The sequence below is a fragment of the Hirundo rustica genome, chromosome 8 (assembly GCF_015227805.2).
Source record: "Hirundo rustica isolate bHirRus1 chromosome 8, bHirRus1.pri.v3, whole genome shotgun sequence".
NCBI classification, from domain to species: domain Eukaryota; kingdom Metazoa; phylum Chordata; class Aves; order Passeriformes; family Hirundinidae; genus Hirundo; species Hirundo rustica.
Window position 1 is genome coordinate 11,656,296 of NC_053457.1, and position 26,646 is coordinate 11,682,941.

Below are 26,646 nucleotides of genomic sequence, written 5' to 3' on the forward strand. Positions count from 1 at the left end.
GCCCTCCTGGCTGCCAATCGACCCCTCACACCTCTATTTATTTTTAATTCCAGAGCTTGTTTCCTGGCAATTTCAGTTTCTCTTCCCAGTTACGCATTTCCGCAGCCTCCCCGGGCGAACTGTCGCTGCCGAAATCGCCCTGCCCACAGGCAATCACTCAGTACACGCTTCCATGTGAAATGCTTTGGCACTGTTCATCTCGTATTACCCCGCCTGGGTGACCCCGACGGCACCTTCTACCGGCACATTACCTTTTTTTTTAGCACGGAAATCGTTGTACAAACGACTTCGCTTTTGTTACGGTTTTTCACATTTGCCTCAGGCTTAACCACGAACGCAGCTGCTAATTATCTGCGGCTCCCACAGCGCTGGCTGGGTTTACCCGAGATGAGAGCAGCTCAGCCCCTCGTTGCACCGCCCGCCAGCCCAGGAGTGCTGCCAGCGATCCCCTCTGATAACCCGGGCCCTTTCGGCAGCTGAGGAGGAGCCGTAAATATCGCTGGTTTTCCTACGGCGAGGTTACTTGGAGGCTGTGCTGAGGGATGCCGGGCTGGGCGGGGACACAGCTGAAACGTTCCATGCTAAAATCAGGCCAAAAGCACTGTGAGATTGCTGGTACTACTAAAACCGAGGTTTATTTTATGCTGGGGGACAAAACCCATGCACCCTGTTAGCTGGCGTGTGGTGGTTCTCCTCAAAAGCAACATTAACATCTCTCCCAGCCATGCAGGGGCTGCAGCTACTTTCGGGCTGACAAAATGCCAGCCTCCTCATCGAGCAGGGCTCCCTGGTGCTGGAGCCTTCCCTGCAGAGCGCTAAATCCGGGGAAGCGGGAGCGGGCGGCAGATGAAGGCCCTGACCCGCTCCCTGTGGCACCGCCTTTGTCTCGGCAGGGCCCACAACGCACACCAGCTCCCAGCTCCTACCCGCTGCTTTTTTTATTTAAAACAAGTCTGTTAAATCTACATTTTCTCTCCCATTGAAGAAGGCTACCTAAAGAAAACCAAAAGAATAACCCAACACCAGTATTTTGTGCCATCTTCCCAGGTGCGTCATCTTCATGCTCAGTTGGCTCTCTGAGTGCTTTTCTCCACAATGAAAAGAGGACTGAAATCCACCCTTTTTGTCTCTGGCAGAGCTATTATGGATAAACCAGATCTAAGTTATTTTTCGTAACGTGTAAATAGCAAATGTGAAAACCTTAAGTCAAACGTTGCAGTGGTAACTTCCCAGGCACGCAAAAAACCAACTGCTTGTCAAATGCGAACACACGGAAGATGCAAACAACAGCACCTAAGACAGAAGCTTGCTCACAACAGCATAAAAACAGGCTCAATAGGAAACATTCCCTTGATGGCTTAGATTAGACACAGCCTAGCACATCTGGACAGGAGCAAGAAAGAACCCTGCAGAAACAAAGTCATGGTGAACCATCCTGTACTACTCTGTGGGGCAAAATGCCAACAATTTCCTTGTAAATCCCTGAAGGCAGCAGTTGTCTATTCAGCAGAGACTCTTCAATTATTCAAACATAAATCACATTTTCATATTCACGTGGCCTCATCTGAATCTCACAAGGGAAAAAAAAAAAATTACTGACAAATTAATTTGAGTCAGGCATCAGCCGAATGTCATATAGACAAAGATGGATGCATTAGAATTTCAGTATCAGTAAACAGAACATTATGAGATTAATTAAGAAAATCCCCAAATACTAAACATTTTTAAAAAAAATCTACAGACCCATTCAACCAAAGGCTTTTGTGTGAGGCAGTCTGATTCCCACATGGGCTCTCGCAGCTGAGATAGCAAATATTACTACAGTGTAATAATAATGAATTGCAGCTTGATGAAAAAGAGTGAACTTATGCAGGAAGGAGACCAAGAAATTACTGATATTATCTGCCCCACTGCCTGTTTGAGGAGGAAGTATTAAAAATAGGTATATCATAGTAACTACTTGATGCCATACATGGCATAAAAAAAAATTCTGCTGCTCTTCCAACAAAATGATTGTTCAAAGCCTTCTGTCATGCAGAGAAAGACTTCAACTGTCAGTTAATTTAACAGGATTGAAACCATCTCCCATCTCCTCTCTCCATGCATCCTAAGCCTAACAGTGTACCATGAAACCAAGCTGGCTGGACACAGGGAGGTTTTCCCAAAGGAAGCAAGTTATCCTGTCAGTGCTTACCCCACAGAAAATCACAGGGTAGCTACACACACTTGGGAAAGGTCTGATGCTCTTTGCCCAGAAAGCTGCAGTCAGTGAGGGATCTACTGACAGCTTCAGGGTGCCAAAACTGGCCAAGTACCACAAGATCTGGATGCAACACTATTTTCAAGATCTGCTTAATAACCTAGTGAGAAGTGGAAAAAACTGAGATGCTTTCATGTGGCAGCAAATGATCTAAGCAAGAGTGAGCTATTTAGGTAACAGCTCAAAGTAAGGAATAGAGTTGGAGATATTCAGGGGAGTTTTCTTCCACTGAAGTTCACTAAGACAAAACACAAAGAAACAATATTGTGTAATTGACATTAAAATACTTTATTGACTGTGCAGTATGCATAGAACTATACTGAAATACAAAGTCCTTCAGAATACTCCTGTATAAAAACCACAATTCATACTTCTACATCTTATTTATATACACTACCAAATGCATTCAAGAGTGTAAGGTCATATTTGCATTTCTTTCATCTCTTGAAACCACATCTGGTGTAGTCCAAGGCCTTTTTGTTTCCTCAACAGAAAATTGCACAGCTATCCCATTTCCTCATTTGGCCTGAAATCTGATGGAAGTTTACATACTCTTCTCCCCCTTACTAGATCCTTTCAAGCTTGACTTCTGCCTCTTTTTCTCCCTTTGTCCCAGTATGCGATAGACTTTTTTCTTAGCCTCCTTTTGCCTCTTGAATTTCTGTTCATCCTCCTTCTGCTTAACTTTGAGATATTCTTTAAGCTGTTCCCGATGCTTTACTTTGGCTTTCCTCATCTTGTAATTATTCACTGTACTCAAAGCACTGAGTAGAGCCGATATCTAGAAGAGAAAATAGAACAGTCAATATACATGCAGCTCAGTTTTGCTGAGCGAGAAACAGTGTAACCTCAGCAGAGACACACATAATGAATCAGAGAGTCAAGGCAAGCTCCTAATTATCTCTACACCTGTTACCCAATTTCTAAAACAGTTTAATTATTTATCCTGCTAGGAATTTAATCAAAGCTTTCATTTTTGTGAACTCTGATTTTGGTTAGATAGCTCTTAAAAGGCTATGCCTAATTGCTACTATAGAAGACTTAAACTGCAGTTTGGATCTTCCTGCCTCTGCAAGCACTCTAATTCTCAATTTTGGAAGCAGAGTATTTGCTTCAAATCCTGTCTGTATTAATAATGCATAGCAATGACAAGTCAAATAAAAACCTGCAGCTGCCAATTTAAGTCACCCATAATATGAGAGCACTAAATCCAAGTGAAATACCTTGCAAGTGCTGTGACAAGGACAAAAGTCATATTTAGGCTTCAGGTGACCTAGTAGTCTTAAAAATAGACACCATCCACTCAGTGACAGTTCCATATAGGTACTATGTGCCAAACAGGAATAAAACTAATCACAAGTGCTCATTTTTCACTAGGAACATAGATCTCTTTAGCACTGGCAGTAGATTCAAGTGCCAAAACAATAGTTAGAAAAGCTTTAAACAACACATTTACCCTTCAAGAGTCCTTGTTTCAGAGTAAGTGATAATTACCTTCTTTTCATGAGGCTCCCTGATAACAGCTGGTCTCCACTGGTCTTTTGGAGTCTTGCCTTTCTTCTCAAGATTCTTAGGTTTGTTCTTAAAAGGCAGTGCCTTCTGCAGTGCTTTAGGAATGTGGAGCTTATTGAAATGCCTCTTCTCCCTCACAATAGGCTAAAAGAATGAATATAGAACATACATAAGACTCATGATATTAAAAAGTTTTTATTTAGTTTTCCATCTTTCAGTGGGAAAAAAAAACCCACAAAACATCACAAACTAAAAAAAAATAATAAAAATAAATACACATCCCTCAAAAACCACCCCAAACCAAACAAACCACAAAAAAACCACAAACCAAAAGTAAAAAACCCAACATCCTCTGACATCCTTGGACTGAAATGTAAATGGTATGTTCAACCCACTTACTACAGCAGAAGTCTCAGTAAGCTTCTGGAGAAGAGTTCTACCCTGCAGATTACTTTATAAATTTTAACTGACCCACAACAATCTGCTCCCAACTGTTTTATTTCCATCTCATGCCAGGATTGTGCCTTGTGGATAAAAATTTGAAGTCACACATGCATGTGTATAAACATGTATTTATACTGCTCTCGGTTTGCAGAGGTCTGAGACACACTGCAATTTTGACTGTTTTTAAAAAAATGAAACAAAACAAAACAGAAATATACCTTATAGAGAGAATCCTTGTTTTGTTTCAGTTTGATGCCTCGCTCATACCTCAGCTGGCCTGTGGTCTTCATCCCACTCCAACTATCTTTCTCACCTGCTGGCTTCAGCAAGGATGTTACGGGGTTATAAAATGTTGGGATAGAAACAGGATACCAAGTCCTCACGAAAACAATATCTGAAAGAAAAGGGAATGTTACTTGGCTCTAAAACTACGAAATGTAAAGAGTTCATCATATCCACACTCTAAGCAAAGACTGCCTGAACAGAACAGATACTACACCACATGCTAGCATTGTGTTTGGTATATAGACCAAATGTCTCCAACTTTGGTGGTAAAAGCAATGCAAAACCCTATAAAGGCATGAACAGCACACATTCCTGAGGAGCAGGCAGCTGAATACCATCCTGTCCATCATTCATATTCAAGAACAAGCAACAGGATTCATATATGCAGACGTGCCTGTGTAATTACCAACAAAACCAATTTTCTTTTCCTTTGCCTATTTTTATAAAAGAACTAACTTGCTTTTATTTTGCACTATCCATGATTTCGGTGTGTTTAGCAAAACAGGTCATATAAACCCAAGTAAGCATAAACTCATATTCTCAACATCACAGTGGCACTCAGCAAATACAGGGGATCCTCTGCATAATTTCCCCAAAAGGCTACAGAAAAAAGTTAACTGGAGTTACAGTGCCAGTCCTTGGATTTCTCAGAAAAGTGTCCTTCGAGCACTTGTACCACTAAATTCAATTCATCATGTTCAAAGACAAAGGCCGTGTAAAACACTAAAACCATGTGTAAAGCATTAAAATACTCAGATACGTCTTCAACTCAAGCCTTTTCATCTGCATACTATATGGTTTCTGAGTGAAAGAAATCCAACATAAAATAAACTTCTTTTTATTTTCACTCTGCACTTCACAAGGTATTTCTTACTCTATGAATCCACACCTCAATTATCAGATCCCAGAATTCTGAGACACGGCTTTGCAATCTGTGAAGAAGGATGAAAGTTGTGTGATATCTTACATGCGACGTGCAACTTACCACTCATCAGCAGCTTGTCTTCAAATGTTGCTCTGAAAGCACCCACAGGAGCTCTGAGGGCCTTTTTGATCTGCCCTCGGATACCGCTCACACTACGGATCGCTGCGCCTTCAAATTTAGCCACTTCCAACTGAGAGTTGAACATTCCCTGAAAAGGAATGTCCACCATCACTCAAGATGCCAAGTGTCTGTGACCCATGCAGGCCACAAAAACAGAATTCCCACAAGCACATCTTATAAACAGGAGGAGCAAAGCACTGTCTTTAGACTGAGAGTGCTGATCATACCAAAACCACACTGAGCTGACTTTAGGTGAGCAATTGAGAACAATCTACTTAGTCATATATCAGAGGCAAGGTTTCTAAGCATTAAATACATATATTTAAAATTTCAAAACAGAACATATCTACAGAAGCTTTACAGTTCTCCTTTAAGTAATTTACTGTAACACAGGATACCTTAAAAGCGAGCCAGCTACCTTAAGTTGCTAGTTCTGAGATTCTTATACAATACAGTTCTTGAAGGTTTGTGCTTCTTTTACGTATCACAACAAAAGCAAGAAAAAAATCTGCCTATGCCTAGTGCAAATACTTGAGTGCTTCACTGCTGGGCCCACTGCTTAGCTGCCTGCTACCTCAAATGCAGAATTACCTAAGCTCTCCCCGAGCCTGAAAGCACAGCTAAGCCCAGCAGGAAGGTCAGTGAACATGCACTTCTGCAACACTTCCTACCCCAAACACTTTTGTAACTGTAACTGAGAAGTCTTAAGCATTGCTAGAAGACCCTTTGACTCCAGAGCTCAAATTTAGTGGGATCAGACTGGTACCCACCAGGCACAGGGTTACATCCTCCAAAGGTACCTGCCACTGCTAATCAGTGGGTTTTAGGAAAGAAGCAGTGGGTGGGAAGGAAAAAAAACCACACTGAATGTGAACCAGGAGACTGTTCCAGAATTTTTGTCTGGTTAACAATAATTTATATGATTTAGCTAGTAACCAGCACCTTTAGAGACCACATGGAAAGGAGCTCAACAAACCACAAGCAGCTCCTGAGATCTAGAACAGCATTCAACAATAACTGAGAACTTCTGCCTCAGGAAAGACAATCCCAGGTTGCATTCCTTCCTAACATCAGTACATCACGTTTTACGGTATACATACCTATGAGCTTACCTTAATAAAACAAGTGTTCTTAAAAATTTTGAATGGAAAACCGGTTAGCTTTAATTTCTTTACAATAGTTATGGATTTATCTAAATCGAGCACAACTCCTGTCGCAGCAATCCGGAAGTCAGGCTGAAACATCAGAGATGAAAGACACTGCTGAAAGTGTATTTCTCAAACAGTGAAGGCACCATTTACAAACACAGAATCATAAAATAGTTTGGATTGGAAGGTCATCTAGATGACTTCTAAAGGTCATCTAGTCCCACCCCCTGAAGTGTGCAGGGACATCCTCCAACAGATCAGGTTGCTCAGAGCCCCATCCAGTCTGACTCAGAATATTTCCAGGGATGAGGCATCCACAACCTCTCTTGTCAACCTGTTTGTATTTTACCACCCTTGTAAAAAACTTCTTCCTCATATCTAGTCTAAATCAGCCCTTTAAATCTAAAAGCATTCTCCCTTGTCCTATCACAGCAGGCCCTCCTAAGTTTACCCTCATATTTCTTTTAAGCCCCCTTAATGTATTGAAAGGCTGCAAGGAGGTCTCCCCAGAGCTTTCTCTTCTCCATCATGAACAACCCCAACTTTGTCAGCCTTTCTTCCTGGAAGAAGAGTTCCGTCCCTCCAATCATGCTTTCTAGACCTGCTCCAACAGGTCCCTGTCTTTGCTGAGCTGAGGGCCCCAAGGCTGGATGTGGTACTGTAGCTGGGGTCTCACCAGTGCAGAGCAGAGGGGAAGAATCCCCTCCCTCCCTCTGCTACTGGCACTGCTCTTGCTGCAGCCCAAGGATGTGATTTGCTCTCTGGGCTGCAAGTTCACATGACCACGGCATGTCCAACATTTTGTCCACCAAAATCCTCAAGTCCTTTCCAGCAGAGTGGCTGCTCCCAATCCCTTCATTGCACAGTCTCTATTGACACTGGGGGTTGTCCCAGGCCTGGTGCGGGACCTTGCACTTGGCCTCCTTGAACCTTAAGGGGTTCCTCCAGAACCACTTCTCAAAGGTTCCCCTGGACAGCATTCCACTCCTCAGGCACATCAACCACACCACTCAGCTTGGTGGTGCCTGCCAACTGCCTGTGTCACTGATGGTCAGTGCTGGCCCCAGCACAGACCCCTGAGGGACACCACAGTCACCACTGCACACCAGGACACTGAGCTGTCACCACTGCCCCCCAGACGTGGCCATTCAGCCAACTCCTCATCCACTGCACAGTCCATCAATTGAGTTAATACCTTCCCAACTTAGAGAGAAGGGTGTTGCGCACACCTGCACTCCACATTTCACTTTTAAGATTCAGAATTTCTAACCTTGACAGAAGTACCACAGCATGAAAAATGCAGATTGACTAGTACAGACTAGTTGAGGTGCTGCTGACATAACATTCCTACCATTCACTAATGAGATTTCCAGAACTGCCATTCTAATTACCTTGGAAACAATCTAAAAATCCTTGTGATCTACCTCACTATGCTCTCTTTATGAAACAAATCTTACTCAGACACAAAGTCTCAAAGGAGAAGTGTTTTGTGCACTGCTCTAAGATACTGTATTATGTGAGGGACACATGATGAAAACAGCCTTTTAAAACATGTAAAAGGACAACTGTGCAACAGCACTTGAAGGCATGTTTTAGGAAGGGGATAATAATCACCACTCTGATTACTGTTAAGCTCATTACAATGCCAGGCAAAGCTTCTGTCACCAACTGTCGGCCAACATGAACCTACCTTTGATTAATATATATCTAATAAAGATCATATGTGATAAATATTGCTTTAACATTATTTAAATTGGCATTATGGAATGGTTTGGTTTTGAAGGGTCCTCAAAGATCATCTCATTCCAACACCTCTGCATGGGCACCCTCCACTAGACCAGGCTGCTCACAACTCCATGCAACCTGGCCTTGAATCCTTCCCAGGATGGGGCATCCAGAACTTCTCTGGGAAACCTGTGCCAGAGCCTCACCACCCTCAGAGGGTGCTGGGCAGGTAAATGCTTTACCCTCAGAAAGTAAAACATTTCTTCCTGAGATTCGTTAAACAAAAAAAATCCTCTCCATACAGTTGCCCACCTCAACATAATACACCTTTCTTAGTTCCTACAACTACACTGCTTTTATCATAATGTAAACCTTCTTCCCAAAATATACATATTTTGCCCAAATATCCACAGAAAGTATTAATCAACATTCTGTGGTAACAAACTTACCGTTGTGCCACTGACAGACTGAACTGCCAAAAACCCTGTCCCCTGAGGAGTGATGGGCCCTAAAAGAAAATCAAATTTAAGAACTTCCAGAAAACTTTACTACACAATATCTAGCCCCTATTTAGATTCCAAAAGCTTAAAAATACATCACAAATATACTCAATGAAGAAAACCAAAAGTTTAAAGCATTCAAACGACTGCTCACATTTAAAACCCCATAATGGAACGGTTAACAAGAAGTTACTCAGGCAAGAGCTGGGCCCATAAAGTGCAAAGTCTACCTGCACACAAATCAGGTTGATAGGCTACAACTTAGCAGAATGCTCAGGATTTGATTAAAAGCCAAGCAATTCACAAATCATTTAAATAATGCACAAACATGAGACAACTGCCTATTTCCCCATGCTGTTTGGTGTTATTTTTTGTTCCACGGGGAAATTTCAAAAGACCTCCCATTCCAAAAGCTGTATTTCCCGATACATCCTGCAAAGCTTTGGCGCTGGAGAGCAGGTGCAGGTGCTCCTCACCCCAGAAGGCGGCCCCGCAGTGCATGTGCTGCGGGGTGTACTTCAGCAGCCGGTGCCGCCCGTTGTGGTCCTCCATGTAGAACATGGGGATGGTCTGAAAGCGCCTCCAGCCCAGCGACAGGATCAGGGGATCGCGTGTCTTCAGGATCTTCTTGTACCACCGGTGCTTCTTCAGGCGCAGCTGATTAGAACAGAAGGTGAACCACGCTGCCATACAAGGCGGCAACGGTGATTCTGAAATTCAAGCCTTCGTTTTTCAGGAATGACTGAAAGCAGCTTCTATTTACATTAGAATTTTTCATACACTAAGTTTTATCTTCAAACATTCTCACTAACATTAGGTTGACCGAGAAGATCAATCAGTATTTCACTCACTCTGAAGTCATGTGTGTATGCATACAAGCAAGTATTATATTAAAAATATATTTATGTATGTGCTAGTGACTTTTCTGTACTCACTTGTATATAGATCATGAAGGTCAGAGTACAATTAATGTTTGCAATTTAGCAATCAGAGTATCAGACCTCAGTCCTGAGACACCTCTGCAGCTGAACATTAAACAACAGTAACCTTTTCTGGTTATCCAATTAAGCCCGTAAAGATCCAGGATCTGCTACTGGAGAATTACACTTTGCAACAAAAGCAAATCCCCTATTCAGGAGACAGGGATGGAAGTTTCTCCTGGTGTTCACTGTATTTTCAGGGCACAGAAAGCAGTAACTCCAGACACCCTGAAGCACACCTGTACCAGACAAAATGCACTCAGCCCTTTGGCTACTTACCTGTACATAGCCGACATTTCCTTCGCTGTTGCCTAGACCACCCAGGATGATGGGATAATGAGGATCAAAATTCAGGACAAATTCACAGGGCACATTCTCAATCTCTATCCGAACATACATCCCAGGCCTGAATCCTTCATACTGCACTCTGGTCTCATCATCTTGATCTTCAAATTCCGCTCGATTGAGCTATGTGACAAAGAGAAAGCTACCGTGTGTTTCACGAAATTCAAGTATTAACAACATGTGCATGAAGGGCCGGTTCTATTTAAAACATGCTAACATTTATATAAATCTTTTGGGGAAAGATCTAATAGGTTTTTTGACTTTTTATTCCGAGGAAGAACTCTACCACCACAAAGCCCTTCCAGTCTGAGATCCCAAGTGGGGCTGTTAGTCTGCTTGAAAGACAGTACCCAAGAGAAGCAAATGATTGAGTGACTTCTGATACACCTTTCACTATGGTGACTGAATTCTAAAGATACAATTATCAATAGTACATTTCTTCAATTAGGAGCTCAAGTAGCTTTTGAAGTTAATGTCCTGATCTGTAAGGTGTCACTTTATGAGGATGCTGCGCTCCGATCTTACTCAGCAACTTAAAAATATTTTTGTGCATCCTCACACTGTACATCATCAAAAGCTCTTCTGTACCACATGATAAGAATGTAGATACTGTGCAAATATTTAAGAAGATATTCCTGTGAATAGCAGAAGCCTCACCCTCCTGCTCTAGCTCCTGATGTTTAGCTACCCATAAGGCACTGATTCTTTCATTGGAGTGTCCTTCTTTACCCTTTAAGTGCTCTCAGTACATCAGCATACCAGAGCTCAGATTATCCTTTGTGACAGAGGCTAATACAAGCAAGGAAGGATTAATTGAACAACTATTTAGGGCAAAATTTTGTCAGAGGACAATACAGTGAAGATATTAACAATGTAAAGCAGTGTTCTCCCAAGTCAGTCAAAAAAAAAGGAAGCTACTTTTAAATCGACAAGTTCTTACATAAAAAAACCTAAGGCCTGGAACAAAATCAACACCTCATATTCTGGATACTGAGGACTTCCATCACATGTACACAGCAATAGTCATTAATTACTTTTTCCTCAAAACAACTTCACAGTTGGATGAAAAAGACTGTCAGAGATAATTTACTTATCCATTAATAACACTACAAAAAATCACAGCAAAAATAATACCAGGAAAATATATGGCAGAAATTAATATGAGGAAGACTTTCACCTTCCTACACATAAAAGTATGACTTTTTCATTTAAAAACTTTTTAAGTAGTTGAAGTCAAGATGGCTTATTCAGTAATTCAAAGTATGGTTAAATATTGCACTCAGTTTAAATTAAGCTTTCATTTGTTTGGCTTGTTTTCCTTTCCAGATAATAGAATCAAAAAGTTCAAACACAGAAAAAATCACAAGCTTGTATTTCTTTGTATGTACTTTCTGAAATACCTCCTGAGCACCACCTGTGTCTCCAGGGAAAAAAACCTTTTGGGGGAGTATTTTTGAAGACATATAGCCAGATAAATTGTCAAATTAGGAGATTGTACCTGTGCTTGTCTATGCATTTCTTCTTTAAGATCATCAAAGTATGTGGCATCCCCTTCATCATATTCTGCATCAAACATTTCTTTAAGTTTTCTTTTCTTGTCCATGCGCTCCTTTTTCTTTTCCTCCTCCTCAGGTTCTGGTTTGGACATTTTTTCATCTTCCTCCTCTTCTTCACTTCCAGACTAATCAACAATGTCAAACACGTAAAATGGTTCACTGAAAACAACCCATTCTGATCAACATATTATTAAACAATACTTCTATAGATATGATTAAACAATACCTTTTTATTGTGCCAATTATTAGACACTTGAAAAACATTTCAATTTGAGATAGAGATTAGTAAGCTATTCATATAAGGAGACAACTTCAGCAAGGACCAAAAGATCTCCTGATCTAATCATATTCCTGTTCACTGACAAAGCTTTTTTCACTAAACATCATTTTGACATAAGGGAAGAGACCCCAGAACTGACCCACCTGTTATTCTACAGCTAATGTAAGCATATATAACACAGGAGGGGAAAAAAGTAATTGTTGATAGCATTGAGCAATACCGTGCTGGAAGGCAGCAAGTTTGTCCAGACTATTTGAAATCTGCTAAAATTATGCCATTACCCTCAATTTTATAACGAAGTGCAAAGCCATCAAATTGCTCAGTCCAAAAAGAAATTGATTTTTTCAGTTTGTACTTTCACAGACAACTACAGCTCTGTTCTTGGAAGATACCCAAGCCACAGCATAAAATTGCTTCCAGCAGCCTCCTTTATGCAGATAAGAGGAATGAACTAGGAAACTGTGTCAAGTTTCCACAATTTGCTGTGTTTAAACAGAGTGCTATAATCTTCTGCATCAGATGAGATGACATAGTACAAACAGTTATGATAACATTTGGTTTTAAAATACTTCTGTCATGCCTCCGGATCCTCCAGCTCTTGATTAAGCCTGACACCTACTGTTAAATAAGTGAGGTGACTTCTACATAATTAACTATAAACAAAAATTCAGGCTCAAGCTGAAAACATGCCACTCTAGATAAAGGCAGTAATACACATATCTTTTCTTTCTTGTTCCCACTGACTTCCTTCCTACTGGTTCTATGAACACTGAAGTTATTCCACAGGATGCCTATCACTCGATAAGAAACTCACACTTATGTTGCTAAAGAACATAAAAATGCAGATCAGACCTGCTCTCCTCCAACAGCAGCCTTTCCTTTGTGCACAACCCCAGTTTCCAGATCTTCAAAATCTCCATACAGCTCTTCTGCAACAATGAGCACCCAAGACATGTGAGTATTAGTTAACCATTCTGCTGTATTGCTCCACACCATCCCTCATGTGTTCAGTACTGTGTAATTCTCACTACTGCTGTGGACATTAGTTTCAGTCCAAATATTTTTGATTCCCATCAAGTTTTATACATTTGCTCTGCCCTCTCTACAGTTTCAGCTGAAAATTCCCAGCTAAACTCGGCGTGGCTCCTCCTTTATCCTTTCAACAGCCCTGATTTAAAAACTGTAAATAAAGTTTAGATTATTCCAAAAGGCTCCCAATACATTAGTTTGCACACTAATGACACAAGACACCAGCAGAGCAATTGAGCTCCTAAGCTTAATTTAAAAAAAAAAATTAAATTAAATATAGCTGACAGTTTTTAGGTTAAAAACATATTCTTATAGAAGCTTGTTAAACCACAATCATGATGTACATAAGATACAGCCACGTTATTTAAAAAAAAAAAAAAATTAAGCATTTCTTAATTTAAAAAAACCCAACAAACTAAACAAAAACAACACCATAACTAAAAAGTTATACTCTTCTTAAAGGTCCTGTATACATGAACCGTTTTTAGAAGTGTTACACATACCATCTTCCTCCAACAGCTTTGCTGCGTCTTTATCATCCTCCCACTTTCCAGTAACAAAGCAGTCTCGGATACTGCTCATAACCTGCAAAATAAGTCATTGCCTTGCACAGCTGCAGCTTATCATCAACAGAAATGTTCCCCAAGACATTCCCCACTGCCCCACCTCACACAATTCTCACATGCAGCTCCACATCAAGACACCATTACCAAAACTGCACGATGCCTCCCCAAAAGCAGGATTGTGAACCCAGTTTAATTCTTGCCCAAAGGTCTTTGCACTACTAAAATCTCTACCCTACACTGTATTATTGCTTGGGTCTCCCGTGCTTTTTACTTTTTGGTAAATAAAGAATAAACTATTATGCCCCAAATATTCAAGTGAGCCGAGCATTAAATTGATTTACTGTAACTTGCCACTCTTGTAAGAACAAACCCGGGCATCTGCTACTTCGAGTGAGAGCAAGTGGCAGAATCTAAGACACTGTGGCCATAGTTCCCACAGGTCTGTTCCAGTGACAACTCAGTCATACTTTATGAGACACAGCAGGACAGAACTGCAGGGTATGCAGAAGCAATTATCCAATGGCATCACCTCTTCTAAATCCCAATCTTGCGGCTTTTCTACCAGGAATTTGGAGCAGTCGAGAGCATTAGCCTTCTCTTTGGATGCTTTGTCTGGACGGCTGACACGAAACAAACCTCCAAGTTCATCATCTGCATCCTCGCCCTCCTGGTCCTCATCCTCGACAGCTAAACCAAACACAGAGGCTGTGATGATTTCCCCCACAGTACATGCATGAAGTTCATTAACCACCTCTCTCCTTATGCCTCCCAACAGCTGCAGCGGTTTGAGGAAATAAAAGAACCAAACCGGAACAGTTTTAAATGTAAAAGCCTGAAGAAGAAGGTACACTGATCCAGTTGTTTTCATAACTGGAATTATCTAAAAAAACATTGCCCAATAAGTAAACAGAGGATGCTTGTTCAATATGAAAAGCTGGAACAATTCCAAAATGATCTGTGAACAGGAAGGACATTAAGCTTGCCTGTAAATCAAGAATACCAGAGAGGATAATCTGTCACAAAGTCTTCCCACACCTGCACTGTGGAAGGTTTACAAAAGCCAAATTCTCATCATGTCCTACAAAGGTTCTGCACAATGAGATTTGTACACTCAGTCAACCACTGGAAAAGCTGTGAATTAAATAGGACAAATTACATAAATTTTCTCTCCCTTTTAAGCCAGCTATTTTTTCCTTGACAAACACCTGATACTAAGTCATGTCTAAGAGATTCTTTCACAGTCACTGTGAGACAGAAATTCCTGAAACCAGCCAACAGACAACATCCCTTAATGAAACAAAATAACACTGGGTTTGCATAATATCTATCAGATGATTATACAAATGACCAAACCTTAAATGTTTGGAAGAAATAACTGTACCAGAAAACATGAGTAACAACTGAGTAGTCTGGAAAATGAACTCAAAATGCTTCTTATGGGAAAAGTAAAATCTGTCTTCTTATTACAATTATTAGTGAAAATGAGCATCGGCGATTAAAAATTCAATTAACACTCCTCAAGCCTCCCACCAAAGACAATGCTCAAATATTCAGACTGGAAAGCTTGGTAACAGCTAAAAACCGCCATATATTGAGACAAGTTTTCAAAAGAGACCTGTACCTGTTCCATATACAAGTTTGCGAAGATTGGGGGTTGATCGCTGCTGTCTTAGAAAGGCCTCAGCTGCCTTCTGTGTGAGGTCCTCTTTCCATTTAAGTGCACCTGGAAAGGCAAAACATTAGTATTCTGTCTCCAAAAAAGAACAAGGATCAGAAATTACAAAAATAATTTAAGTAAGGACACGACAAGAAGCTTAAGAAGTGTAGACACAACCCACAGTTCCTGTTTCTCATACTCCATATATACACAGAAACACAAACTGTGGAAAACAAATTATACCACTGATTTTTTTTTTTTTAGGACAGAATTTTAAAAACTTATTAACAACAGTAAGAAATTTGATCATTTCCACAATGATATATGTCTTCTTCACAAACTCACAGAAAGGCTGAGGTCGGGAGGGACTTCTGGAGGTTTCTGTGTCCTGCCCCACTGCTCGAGCAGCCTCACCTAAAGCAGGTTGCTCAGCACCGTGTGAGGATGGATTCTGAACATCTCCGAAGATGGAGATACCTGTTCCAATGCTCAGTGACATTTCCCCAAACATGTTTCTAGATGCGATAGAGCATCAGAATTGGTTTTACACACATAACTATAAAGATTAAAGAAGTATATGCAAAATCAATGAAGTTTTGTTTATAAAATTAATCACCTCTGTTTTAGAGGAAGGAAACCTGACATTGCATACTACAATGTAAATGAAAGTTTTAACAGCAAGCATTTCAAGCTTTCCTATCTTGAAGTTTTGCTACTTAAGAATTACATATAAATACGTATATATATATATGACATGCAACATTATGGAGTATTTACTAATTATATTCTTTAACAATGAATGCAATTAAAGGGGGCAGTAAAAATTAAACAGATATAGTCCACCTGTTGTGTCAGCAGAAAGATCTATTTTTTCTTCATACTCCTCTTCCTCTCTCAGCAGATTCTCCACATCATCATCCTCAATATCTACCGTTCTAACTTTAGTCTGTCTAACACTATCAGCTTTCTTTGCTTGACTATGGCGAAATCCATTCCTATTTGACTCTTCAGCTTCTAGTTCTTCATGTGATCCTCCTTCATCATCACCCTCTTCAAGGGAAGAGCTCTCATCCTCAGATTCTGATGCCTCTTCCCCAGTGCAGTTTCCTGAATCTGTGGTGAGCACTGCTTTTCTTTTGGGACTGTGCTCTGAGATTTGGGATTTTGTTTCTGTACGTTCACTATTCATATCACACTGCTTAGATTCAGCTCTTTTATTTGCGGCCTCGAATTCACTATCTGAGCTTTCATCTTCGCAAGTCCTTTGTATGTCCCCCTCCTCCTCTTCCTCCTCATCATCCTCCATCTCACTGTCTTCAGGGGCAGTTTCTCCTTCTTCTGTAGAGCTCATCTCCAGATCATCATCGCTGTCTGCAAATGCTGGTAGCTCATTCACAGCTTCTTCCTGAGCCACCTCTGTTTTCAGGTGCTTGGCTCTCCTAACTGCCATCCCTTCCCGTAACAGCACTCTCTCACTTTCTTCCTCAGCATCATTTTCATCATCACCATCACTTCCATCTTCAGACACTGCTTCTTCCTCATCTTCTTCTTCTTGGTCATCTTCCTCCTCACTTGCTACATCATCATTTTCCTTCTCATCATCTTCAAATACAGCCTTCCGACGAACTCTTCCAGTCTTCAAATCCACCTGCCTCTCTTCTTTTGGCATCACAAACCTGTTTTCCCAAAGACCACATTTGGGGTAAGATGGTAAAAAATACAAGAAAATTTTAATGGAAGAATGAAGCCTCATGTTAATATTTTTAAACAGTTTTACAAAATTTCTTTCAAACAAAGTTATGTAGATCATTAGAAAGGCACTGGCATTCTTTAATGTTTCTTTATTCAAGAACATTGAATGTTATAGCCAAAAATAATTCCATTAAATTTCTTCATTTTCCATAGAATTAATTAAAACAGAAATGTTACTTGTATCAGCAAGAAATTCCTGGAAGGCAGGACTATACTGCTTGCAAAACTTTCTAGTACCAATTATTTCTATCCCAAAATAGAGTGTGGCATATGAGTAATCTCAGAAGAGGAAGAATCAGACAACATGCCATTTTACTAGCTGTGCCCTATTGAGGATTTTTACTAAATTAGAGGAAATTAAGGGATTTACTTTTAAGGAATTAAGAAAGCTTCAGGAAATTCCTGAAATTAAGAGATTCATTCATGCTCAAACACTGCCCAGCATTCAAAACTTACTCTTGTCCTACATCTTCTGAACCCAAGGGTGTAGAGTCCATGAAGAGAGAGACCTTGCTTGATGCCATCTTAACATCAATGGCTGAGTGTGTGGAGATGAGGCTCTGAACAAGTTCATGATTTGGCCTCACTTCCTCCTGGAAAGATAGGATGTTTTACTTTTCAGTTACGCTGAAAAAAGAAATGTCTATTGACAGCTATCAGTCAAAACCAGCAGAAATATGCATATGCAAGAAAAAATTGCAGAGCATTTTAAAGAAACATTTTCTCAGAATAGAATAGCAAGGTCTCCCTTCCCCTCTTCCCATTTCAAGTATATCTATAACATCAACCCAAGAAAAATTAGAGAGGGACTCCTTTACAATACGCAACCACTGCAGTAAATACCAGCAAACACATTATCATAGACCCAAAGGTATTTTAACATTTAGCACAATACAGGGGGAAAAAAAACTGAATTCAATTTGTTAGTAGGCAATTTTTTTTTCCTCCCTTTGACCAGTCAAATCCTTAAGTCTTCTCCCAGTAATCACCATGCCCTGTAGAATAAGAGTGGTAATAGTCCAGCACCAGGAGACTTCATAAATCTTAGGTCAATCTTTAGGAAGTTATTACATAAACTTTAGGTGCTTAATATTAACTGATCTTCCAATGTTTTGTACAATAACAGATAACAGAAATATCCCTTCTCTGAAATCCCTGAAGAAGAAAAGAACTAATTACCCACTACGGATAGATAAGGATTGATTATTTTAAAGAAGCTTATTTTAAAACATTTATTTTAGCTTTACGGATAAAAACTACATTTTTCCAAGAGAATTCAAATCACCAGCAGCATTTTTTTTACCTCTTCCTTTTCATGAGCATGGCTTCCACCAAGGTCAATGTAAACAGCATCTTTGTCATACACAATTCCCCCGACTCCTGAAAGAGGGGCGTAGACGAGCTTCTCTTTCTCATTTAAGGAACGCTTCTTCTGCTGCTCAGGGAGAGCACAGGGGTCTGGCAGGAAACTCACATCACTTACAGTGAAGTCTCCTACACCTGGGGGGACACACGAAAGGAAGCAAAGTTTGCACAGCGTTTGGATGCTGGAATTTGTGCAATTCAGCATGAAGAGATTCAAGCCCCCGGCCAAAAAAAAAAAAGGACAAACAAACCAACCAAAACCAAACATTGTAGCAGCATTCAATGATTCATCAACAGGAAGCTCTGTACCAAACATCTAATTCCTCTGCCTTACCACTGAACTTAGAGAAGTATACATAAATTCACCAGAATCCAGCAAAGCTTTGTTTGTTTCTTTGCTTGTTTTCAAATGACAAAAACAGCAACTCACTTTTCTGAGTAAGTCTGTAAATTCATTATTACAGTATTTCTTAATTTAGACTTCTTAATTATTCACTTAAAATATTAAATTATTCAATTCTGACCACAAGAATTTACATAATTTACATCACTCAAATTGACTTTCCATTATTAGGGCTGGTTTGTTTTACATTTTAAGCACTTTTTAAAGTGATACACATTTGAAGAACTTTAAATACTGTGAAGAATGTGTTTATCAGTGCAACAAAACTACACAATTAAAAGCAAAACTAACTACAAGAAAAAAGTGCATTATGAAAAAAATTTCAAAAGTGTAACAGGTTAGAAAGGTGAAAATTTTGTTGTGTAATATACTTCAAAGATACAAATAATTTCAGCTATGTTGTTTATCACAGATCAGTACAGAAAGAGTTCTATGACTCTGATAAATTACCTGGCATATGAATTTGACTTTTGTTTTTCAGGTGTGCTCCTCTCAGGTATCCATACAGTGATATCTTCCTGTCACATTTGGGATTGATTCGAACATCCTCTGGGTTTGTCAGCTCTTCCATTCTACCCAACATTTAAAATGACAGTTAAAATATCCAGAGTCACAATGGTAACTTTTGAGAAAAGGTGATTTAAGAAAAGAGAACATCACTGCTGCCACTGCATGATCTGCAGACTCTAATAATCAAAACTGAATTTTCATAAGAAAGAAAAAAATAATGGAAAAAAAAATCTTCTAAAAATATTTTAGAATTATATTTTAGAAATTGTGTAATTTTGTTCAACAAATTTCTAGAAGGTTTACTGACACTTCACTGAACAGGTACCGCTTTCTCAGCACATTTTAACAACTCTTTATCGGCTTTGCACACACAACCCTCCTCTAATCAAGTTCACCATTAGAGGGCAAACAGCTGAATGTCACATTCCCTGCAGCCACACATCACCCTCTTTTCACTAAGAATGGTGGTGAGCAACACAAAAGCCACCACAGAAAAAAAGAGTGGCTGTTTGCAGGCAGAGGAGGGGGAAACTCCATTCTACTCTGCACATGGGAGGCAGCACCCAGAGCCAAGGAAGAGAATGGAGGGGACACCCTGGCTGCAGATCGGCTTAAAGCTGACCCAACCATCAGGGAAGTGCAACACTTAGAGCAACCTAAAACAGTGTTACTGAAAAGCTACAGAATGTGGGGTTTGCATTTTCCCTCTCTTTGCTTTGTGTATTTTGCAGGACTTTGCACATTGTTCATCTACTTCTCTGACAATTTTTCCTGAAGAGCGAGCTAAAGAAGAGGCTCTTTCAAGGCACCTTGGATTATTGTGGGAGTTTAGTCATAACTGTAAGCATTCTGGCAATAAAATATGAAAGGTGAGGTAATTTCTCAAGCAGGCACAGATTCCATCAAGATTACTTTCACGTTCCAGAGAGACTGTGAACCAAACGCTGTACAGGCAGACAGAGCAGAAGGGATGATCCAGGGAACTCAGGACTAATTCACCAGCTGTTGTTTAATCACTAGAATGCTGTTTCTTTTCCACAGACATTCAATATAACCACCACACAACGAGCAGGATTATTTTAACTATCCTGTGTTTCCAAAGTATTTACACTATCCCAGAGGTGTGCACGTGATGTGACACAAGTGAAAACTGAACAGCTGAAGGGCACACACCTGCAGAGGCACCTTCCCTGCCCAAAGCCACTCAGGGAACACCAAACACCCATTCACACACAGCTGAAGGCTAATGGCACAGCTTTTAAAAACAACGAGAATGAAGAACAGAGAGAAAAACACACACCTGTCTGCAAGAACATACGGGTGAGACGTTTGCCAAGTGAGAGGCCGGAATTTCATAACCGAGATAAAACGGCCCAAATTGTGAATTTCCTGCTTTTGATATTCTCCATGAACCATCCCAGACAAATAAAACAACTTAGCACCCTGAACACATTAAAGACACAAAAACATTAAAATTAAAATTTAATAGCCATATAACTAAAAAAAAAGAAAAATAGCAATGCAATTCTAATTTGTAAATCTTAATTAAAAATATCACATTGGTTATGAAATATCAAACTAACCAGTGTACTTCAACATGAAAATTGTCCCCTAAATCTTAATGGAAAGCTATTCACATCCTCAAGACCTCATACAGACCTATAACCAGATCCATCCCCCTCACACAGCAACTGCATAACAGACCCAGTAGCAAATTTAGCAGCTTATCACACTGGGATAGAGAATAATCACACAAGTATTTTAGCAAACAGAAGATAAAACAATCTGATACAGTATCAGCATCGATCACTTAGCTATTTAAAAGATGTAAGAACATAATAAACACTTAAGTATTGGCCCACTTTTAATTTAGCTTCCATAAAGCAAAATATACCAAAAAAAAAAAAAAAGTTAAATGTCATACCGGATACACTTCAGTCCAGAATCTGTGTTTTAACCTCTTCTTAGTCTTCTTTAATTGTTTGTTGTTCTTGAATGTGTCCAAGTGGGTTAGAACTCCCATAATTTTGGGAAAGCCATGTACCTGGCAAATGTTCAGGAATTCAAACGTCTCCATCTCAAATCCAAAGCTGGCATCAATGAGCATTAGAACCTGTAAAACAATATTCACATTTCACTACAGCAACACCACAGTGCCCACACGAGCTGATTTCAAAGAACACACCTTTAAAATCTTAAGCTTCTCAGGAACCAAAATTTTAAAGAAGGTTCTGTACTTTATTTTCATATACCCTGGAAACCATCTTTGGCTTTTTATTTGAAGTATGGAATTTGGCTGCTAAAGATATTCTAGATGCTCTAGGAGTGCAATAACATTCAGTATTATAGTTAGATCTGAACAAGTTTACCTGGTGAATTTAAAACACGCAAAATTGATTATCTTCCAAGATTTTCAGGAACATCTTAGAAAATTAATAAAACTCTTATATCCATGTCTTGGATACACTAATGCCACTAAGGCCAATTCTTTTGGTAAAATGAAGCCAACAAAAATTTTTCCCTTGTTGCAATTGCTGTTACACATCACTAAAATGCACTGACACAAGAAAACAGCAGCCAACAGTCACATGAAAATGGAAGCAGAGTTGGTTTAGGGTCTTAATGAGAAAGAACTTAAAGCATACAGGAACTGATGACAGATCTTCAAGTGCTAATGTAATCTCAGCCCCCTAACAATAAATCCAAACAGATCCTCAGCACTACCATGTGCACACAGAATGTGAAACATGCACCAAATATACTAGCAGAAGTGTTTGTACTGTTTGGTACACCTCCCTTATTCAGTAGAAAACACAGAAGTAGAAGAATATCTAGATCAGGTATTTTGCTATTTATATAGTTAATACTTAGACAAGGATCTCAATACCTAATCAGCTGTGAGTAATATACTCCAAATCCACGTGTAAAACAAAATGCTAAACACATGGATCATGCACTGGAGCCCCAGGATCTGCTGATGTAATCTCTTGATCCAAAAGTTTCAAGTAAATTACAACAGTGACCACATTCCACTGAAATCAGTTGTAGTACTACATGACGTTCTTTACAGATGGAGACCTCAGAGTCCATAAAAAAACCCAACTAGTAAACTAATACATATTTCTACTTTGAACATTAGTTGAAAACTTCTTGACCAAAAATCATTTTCAGATTTTATGTATTTTTTGTGTTTAACCAATTCCTTCAATGAGAAGTCCCTGTGTCACCTCGGCTTGTTTTGACATCTTCCACTAACGCTTACCAGTTAGCAATGAAGCTCAGCAGCATTTCCCTTCTCTCTCGTCCTCCCCACCACCACACACTTTACTTTTCCCCACCCACAAGATGGGGAAACAGAACATCAGGTGTGTCTGAGAGCTCAGGTCTTGTTCTCTTTGAAACCAAAGACAGTTTTGCCTTTGATAGCAAAAAATGTGTCGAGAAGTCAGACGCCGGTGCTGTCCAATCAAAAGTAGTATTTTCAATACAAATTATAGTAGAAAACACATTCCATTGTTAACTTACCAAATCAGCAACTTTAGCCAGGTCAATCATGGTGTTAATGTCACATCCACATTCAATAATGGTCAGCCGGCGTTTTTTACCTGAAAACAAAATTAAACATCAAAAACTGAAACGGAGGGAACAAACCAATTTGTACAGTTTTCTTTTCAGGTCTCATTCCTGAAGTTCCTCCAGGGTATTCTGGTCTAGCATGTAAATCATCCAACATGCATCACTGCAGAAGTGTCTGTTTCCACCTGTTTATAACTCTGCTAAAATATATTTTTTAAAATTAAAATTATCAGATTTTCTTTTACTGTATGCATGCCAGGTTACACATCCAAATGATTTCTTCAAAATGACCAAAAATTATGAAAACACGAACACACCCCAGCTCTCAAAGCCAGACAAGGCAGGAGCACAAAAGAAGCATTTCCATTTCCCCTATCTTTGTTCTCACCTGAAACAATTGTAACAGGACCCCGGATTTCAACCAGCTTTTGCCTGGTGAAGTTCTTAATGAGACACTTTATCACAGTGCTCTTCCCGACCTTGGGAGGGCCAACCACAACCACCACCACGGGAGGTGGCTCCAGAGGAGTCCGGTCAACCATGGGAATGTGATGCTTTTTAGTCTTCAGATCCTGAGTTCTGAGAAGAAATTTGTAATAAATACAGGAACATCATGGATAGTGACATTTGCTATTTGAAAGTCTTCACTATTTGCAAAAGCTTGAACACAAAGGTTGAGCACTAGCACAGCTACCAGGAACTCCCACTGAGCCTAAGGAGCTACACAGTTTTTCTGTTGATTAACACAGTGTACAATGTAACAGAGATGCACAAAGCCCCCCATTCCTGACACACACATAAAGAACAGCGGGACCGGGTGAATGATGAACGCTACGCAGACACATCACTGAAAATTACAGTCTTTGTATTTCTACACAAAGTAACAAAGAAAGCCCGGGCACTCCCACCCCTTCAGCCGGTTCTGCACACTCCAGAGCCAGTTCCCACTCCTCACCGATGGAAAGTCCTGGCCATCCGCACAGCGGACTGGACTGTAAAAGCTTTGGGGTTTCTCTTCCGTGCATTCTCCTCATCTCCTATCCCCAGGTCATTGAGATAACGTTTCCTTTTCTTCTCTGCCTTCGGCCCGCTATGCTTTGCACGATGCTTCTTCTTCTCTTTTTCCTCCATCTTGCTCGTTCAACAGTTGTTTACAACCAGTGAGATCCCGAGTTCCTATGTGTGACACCGGGCACAGCTGGCACGGGAAGAAAGCACAGTTAGCACAGGGCACAGCACACCAGCTGGAGAACACCGTGCAAGCACTGCCAGACCCCACGCAGGAGCCCAATCACAGCCTGCCCAGGGCAAGGCAGCCCCCGGGCCCTGCACTCCCGGCCCTGGGCCGCGGGCACCGGGCAGGCCCGGCATTGCCCCGGCAGTGCCCCGGCGGTGCGGGGAGCTGCCGTGCACACCGCGGGCCCTCAGCTCCCCAAGGGGTCCTGCCTCGGGGCCGCTCCCCACGAGCACTCACCACACACCTGCGCCGCGCCGTGGGCCCCGTCCTGTCGGTCCGATGCTGTCGCTTCTGCCCCGCGCTGTGTCCCCGGGTCGGGTGCTATCCCCCGGCCCCGCGCTGTCCCCCGGGCCCTGCGCTGTGCCCCCGGCCCGGCCCGGCCCGGCCCGGCCCACGTGTGCCCGCACAGACCGCTCCGTCGCCGAGCCAACCCCCCCGGAAACAGCGGCCGCGCACAGAGTTCCGGGCTCGGCGGGGGCTGCGGCAGCGGCGGAGCGCTATTGCCGGGGCACACGTGTCCCTCAGCGGGAGGGTGTCTGTGGTGCCGCGGCCGCACCGGGAACGGGAACCGGGGGTCGGCTCCTGTGAGCGTGTTAGGAGTAAATTACTCTCCTGCAAGCTCTGTGAAAGCCCGCGGTAGCTGCCCCACAGCACCCGGAGCGGAGGAGACGTGAGGACCTTTGGGTGCCCGCGGGCTCGGGGCAGCCCCCGTACGAACGGACAGATGCGGACCGGCGATCGCTGTGGGAAAGATAAAACGATAAATCCTTGCCAAGTGCTATGGGAGGACGAACAAGTCAGAGAGTGAAAGCCTATGAAGAGCTTTTTAGTGCAGTGAACTCGGACAGAATCACAGAAACGAGTGGGATTCATCTCTGTGCCCCCGGGGTCGGACCGAACGCCGTGACCGAGCCCCGCCGTGACAGCCCCGTCCCGGCACTGAGTGCCGCGCTCCTTAAGCCTGCGGGCACGGTGACTCCGCCACCACCCAGGCAGCCCATCCCAGCGTCTAATCACCTTTTCTGTGAAGACCTAAACCTCTCCTTGTGCAGTTTAACACAATGTGCTCTTCTCCAGTCGCTAATACAACTTAGGCGGGGGCATTTTGCAGGTACCAAACCCCACACCCACAGCGACATGAGCAGGCATGCAGAGGGCAAGGTACCCCAGGTGAGAAGTGGGTCATTGTTTTATCTCAGGCCTGTGCCCACGCCTGAAGGTCAGTCCCCCTGAGGTGCATTGTAGGTGCAGGTCCTGCCTAATGAAGCTTAAAGAGCCCTCTTGTCTGGGGTGATTTGCCTTATGGCAGGAGCCAGTGAGGGGCAGGGCTGCTAGAGAGGTGTTCAGGCCGTGAACTGCTCTGCTCCCTCTGTGATGCTGGCCCCATCCTGCCTCCCAGGCAGGTGGCTTCAGCTGGACCTGCAGGGGCCGTGCCTGTCACGCTAGTCCTGCTGCTGGAGGAGGTGAAGGTGTGAAGAAAGGAATGTGATTTGCAGGTTCCCACACAGTGAGGAGCTCGGGATGCCCCACAGTGGAGTAGGCCCAGGCTGACTAGAAGTGACATTGGTGAATTTGGGTTCTCACTATCTCTTTGACAAGTTATGTGGAAGAAAATACATTTTTCAATATTTAGCATGCAAAATCCTCCCTTCTATAAATGGGAGCATTTTACAGGCAGTGGAAGAGAAGCTCAACTACTGAACAGATTTGGTTCCTGCCCCAACTCTTCCTCAGCATCACCAACTCATATGACAGCAGAGATGCTGTTGGCATGCAAGTCCAGGGGAGGCTATCGCTGTGGAAGTACCTCCTACATGGTGAATAAGCATTCACATTGAGGAGGCATTATGAGGGAGAAGGTATATGTAAACAAATTAGTCTTAATGCATTTTTTTCCCAAAAATTTACTAGAAGAGTCATATATACAGTCATAAATACAATCATCTCTTTGTCCTTCATTCTCAAATACAACTTGTGTTCAAAGTGCCTTGCAGCTATTGTCTGAAGCCATGCAGCTCTTCTGCAATACATGAGCTTGTTCCAATCCTTTAGGTCAAGGCAGAAAAGTTACAGCCACAGCTGAAAATTACTGACAAAAGTCAGGACTAATTTCTGGATTTCTTGTGTATGCATCTCCATACACAGTTTGTTCAGGGAATATCAATTTTATTAATAAAAGAATGGTTTGTGATTAAGTTTTATTGCCATTGTTTCTCTTGTTCTATAAACAAAATAATTGAAATTATAACAAATGTATCATCATCTAAGCATACTTTAAAATATTCCAGAGCCACATTTTAAACACAGAAAAGGTCTGCATACAGTTTTCATCATCCTAGGCCTAATACTGCTTTAACACACCATGGCAGCTCTCAAGAGGTACACATGAAGAACCTTTCCATGATTACTGTGGTCTTCTGGAAAACCATGGATCTTGAGATTTCTAAAAATAGGCTCAATGTGCAAATGCA

At 41.4% G+C, this 26,646-nt stretch overlaps 1 protein-coding gene across 2 annotated transcripts; it reads right to left on the bottom strand.

Moving 5' to 3' along the window:
• Nucleotides 1-2,524: 2,524 nt before the first annotated feature.
• On the bottom strand, nt 2,525-24,551 carry BMS1 (BMS1 ribosome biogenesis factor). 2 transcript variants are annotated; one of them, XM_040071657.1, is made up of 23 exons: nt 24,413-24,551; nt 23,894-24,136; nt 23,327-23,517; nt 22,888-22,967; nt 21,287-21,475; nt 20,663-20,805; nt 19,303-19,424; nt 18,388-18,584; nt 17,541-17,677; nt 16,176-17,008; nt 15,297-15,398; nt 14,205-14,362; nt 13,613-13,694; nt 12,933-13,009; nt 11,743-11,925; nt 10,179-10,367; nt 9,396-9,576; nt 8,869-8,927; nt 6,659-6,781; nt 5,487-5,634; nt 4,435-4,610; nt 3,755-3,916; nt 2,525-3,041 (listed from the first exon to the last, which is right to left on the bottom strand). In XM_040071657.1, the coding sequence occupies exons 2-23, from the start codon at nt 24,067-24,069 to the stop codon at nt 2,805-2,807; spliced, it is 3,945 nt and encodes a 1,314-aa protein (XP_039927591.1). In that variant the 5' UTR covers nt 24,070-24,136; nt 24,413-24,551; the 3' UTR covers nt 2,525-2,804. The 2 variants fall into 2 exon arrangements, with proteins under 2 accessions (XP_039927591.1, XP_039927592.1); XM_040071658.1 differs by having other exon boundaries at nt 24,420-24,509.
• Nucleotides 24,552-26,646: the final 2,095 nt, after the last annotated feature.

Bases quoted from the DNA above. Each gene is read 5' to 3' on its own strand.
- BMS1 (XM_040071657.1), bottom strand. From the start codon at position 24,069: ATGGAGGAAAAAGAGAAGAAGAAGCATCGTGCAAAGCATAGCGGGCCG. The intron at 11,926-12,932 runs GTCTGATCTGCA...ATTGTTGATTAG, and splicing joins CTGCTGTTGGAGGAGAGCAG to TCTGGAAGTGAAGAAGAGGA. The intron at 6,782-8,868 runs GTAAGTTTGTTA...CTGATGTTTCAG, and splicing joins AGTCTGTCAGTGGCACAACG to CCTGACTTCCGGATTGCTGC.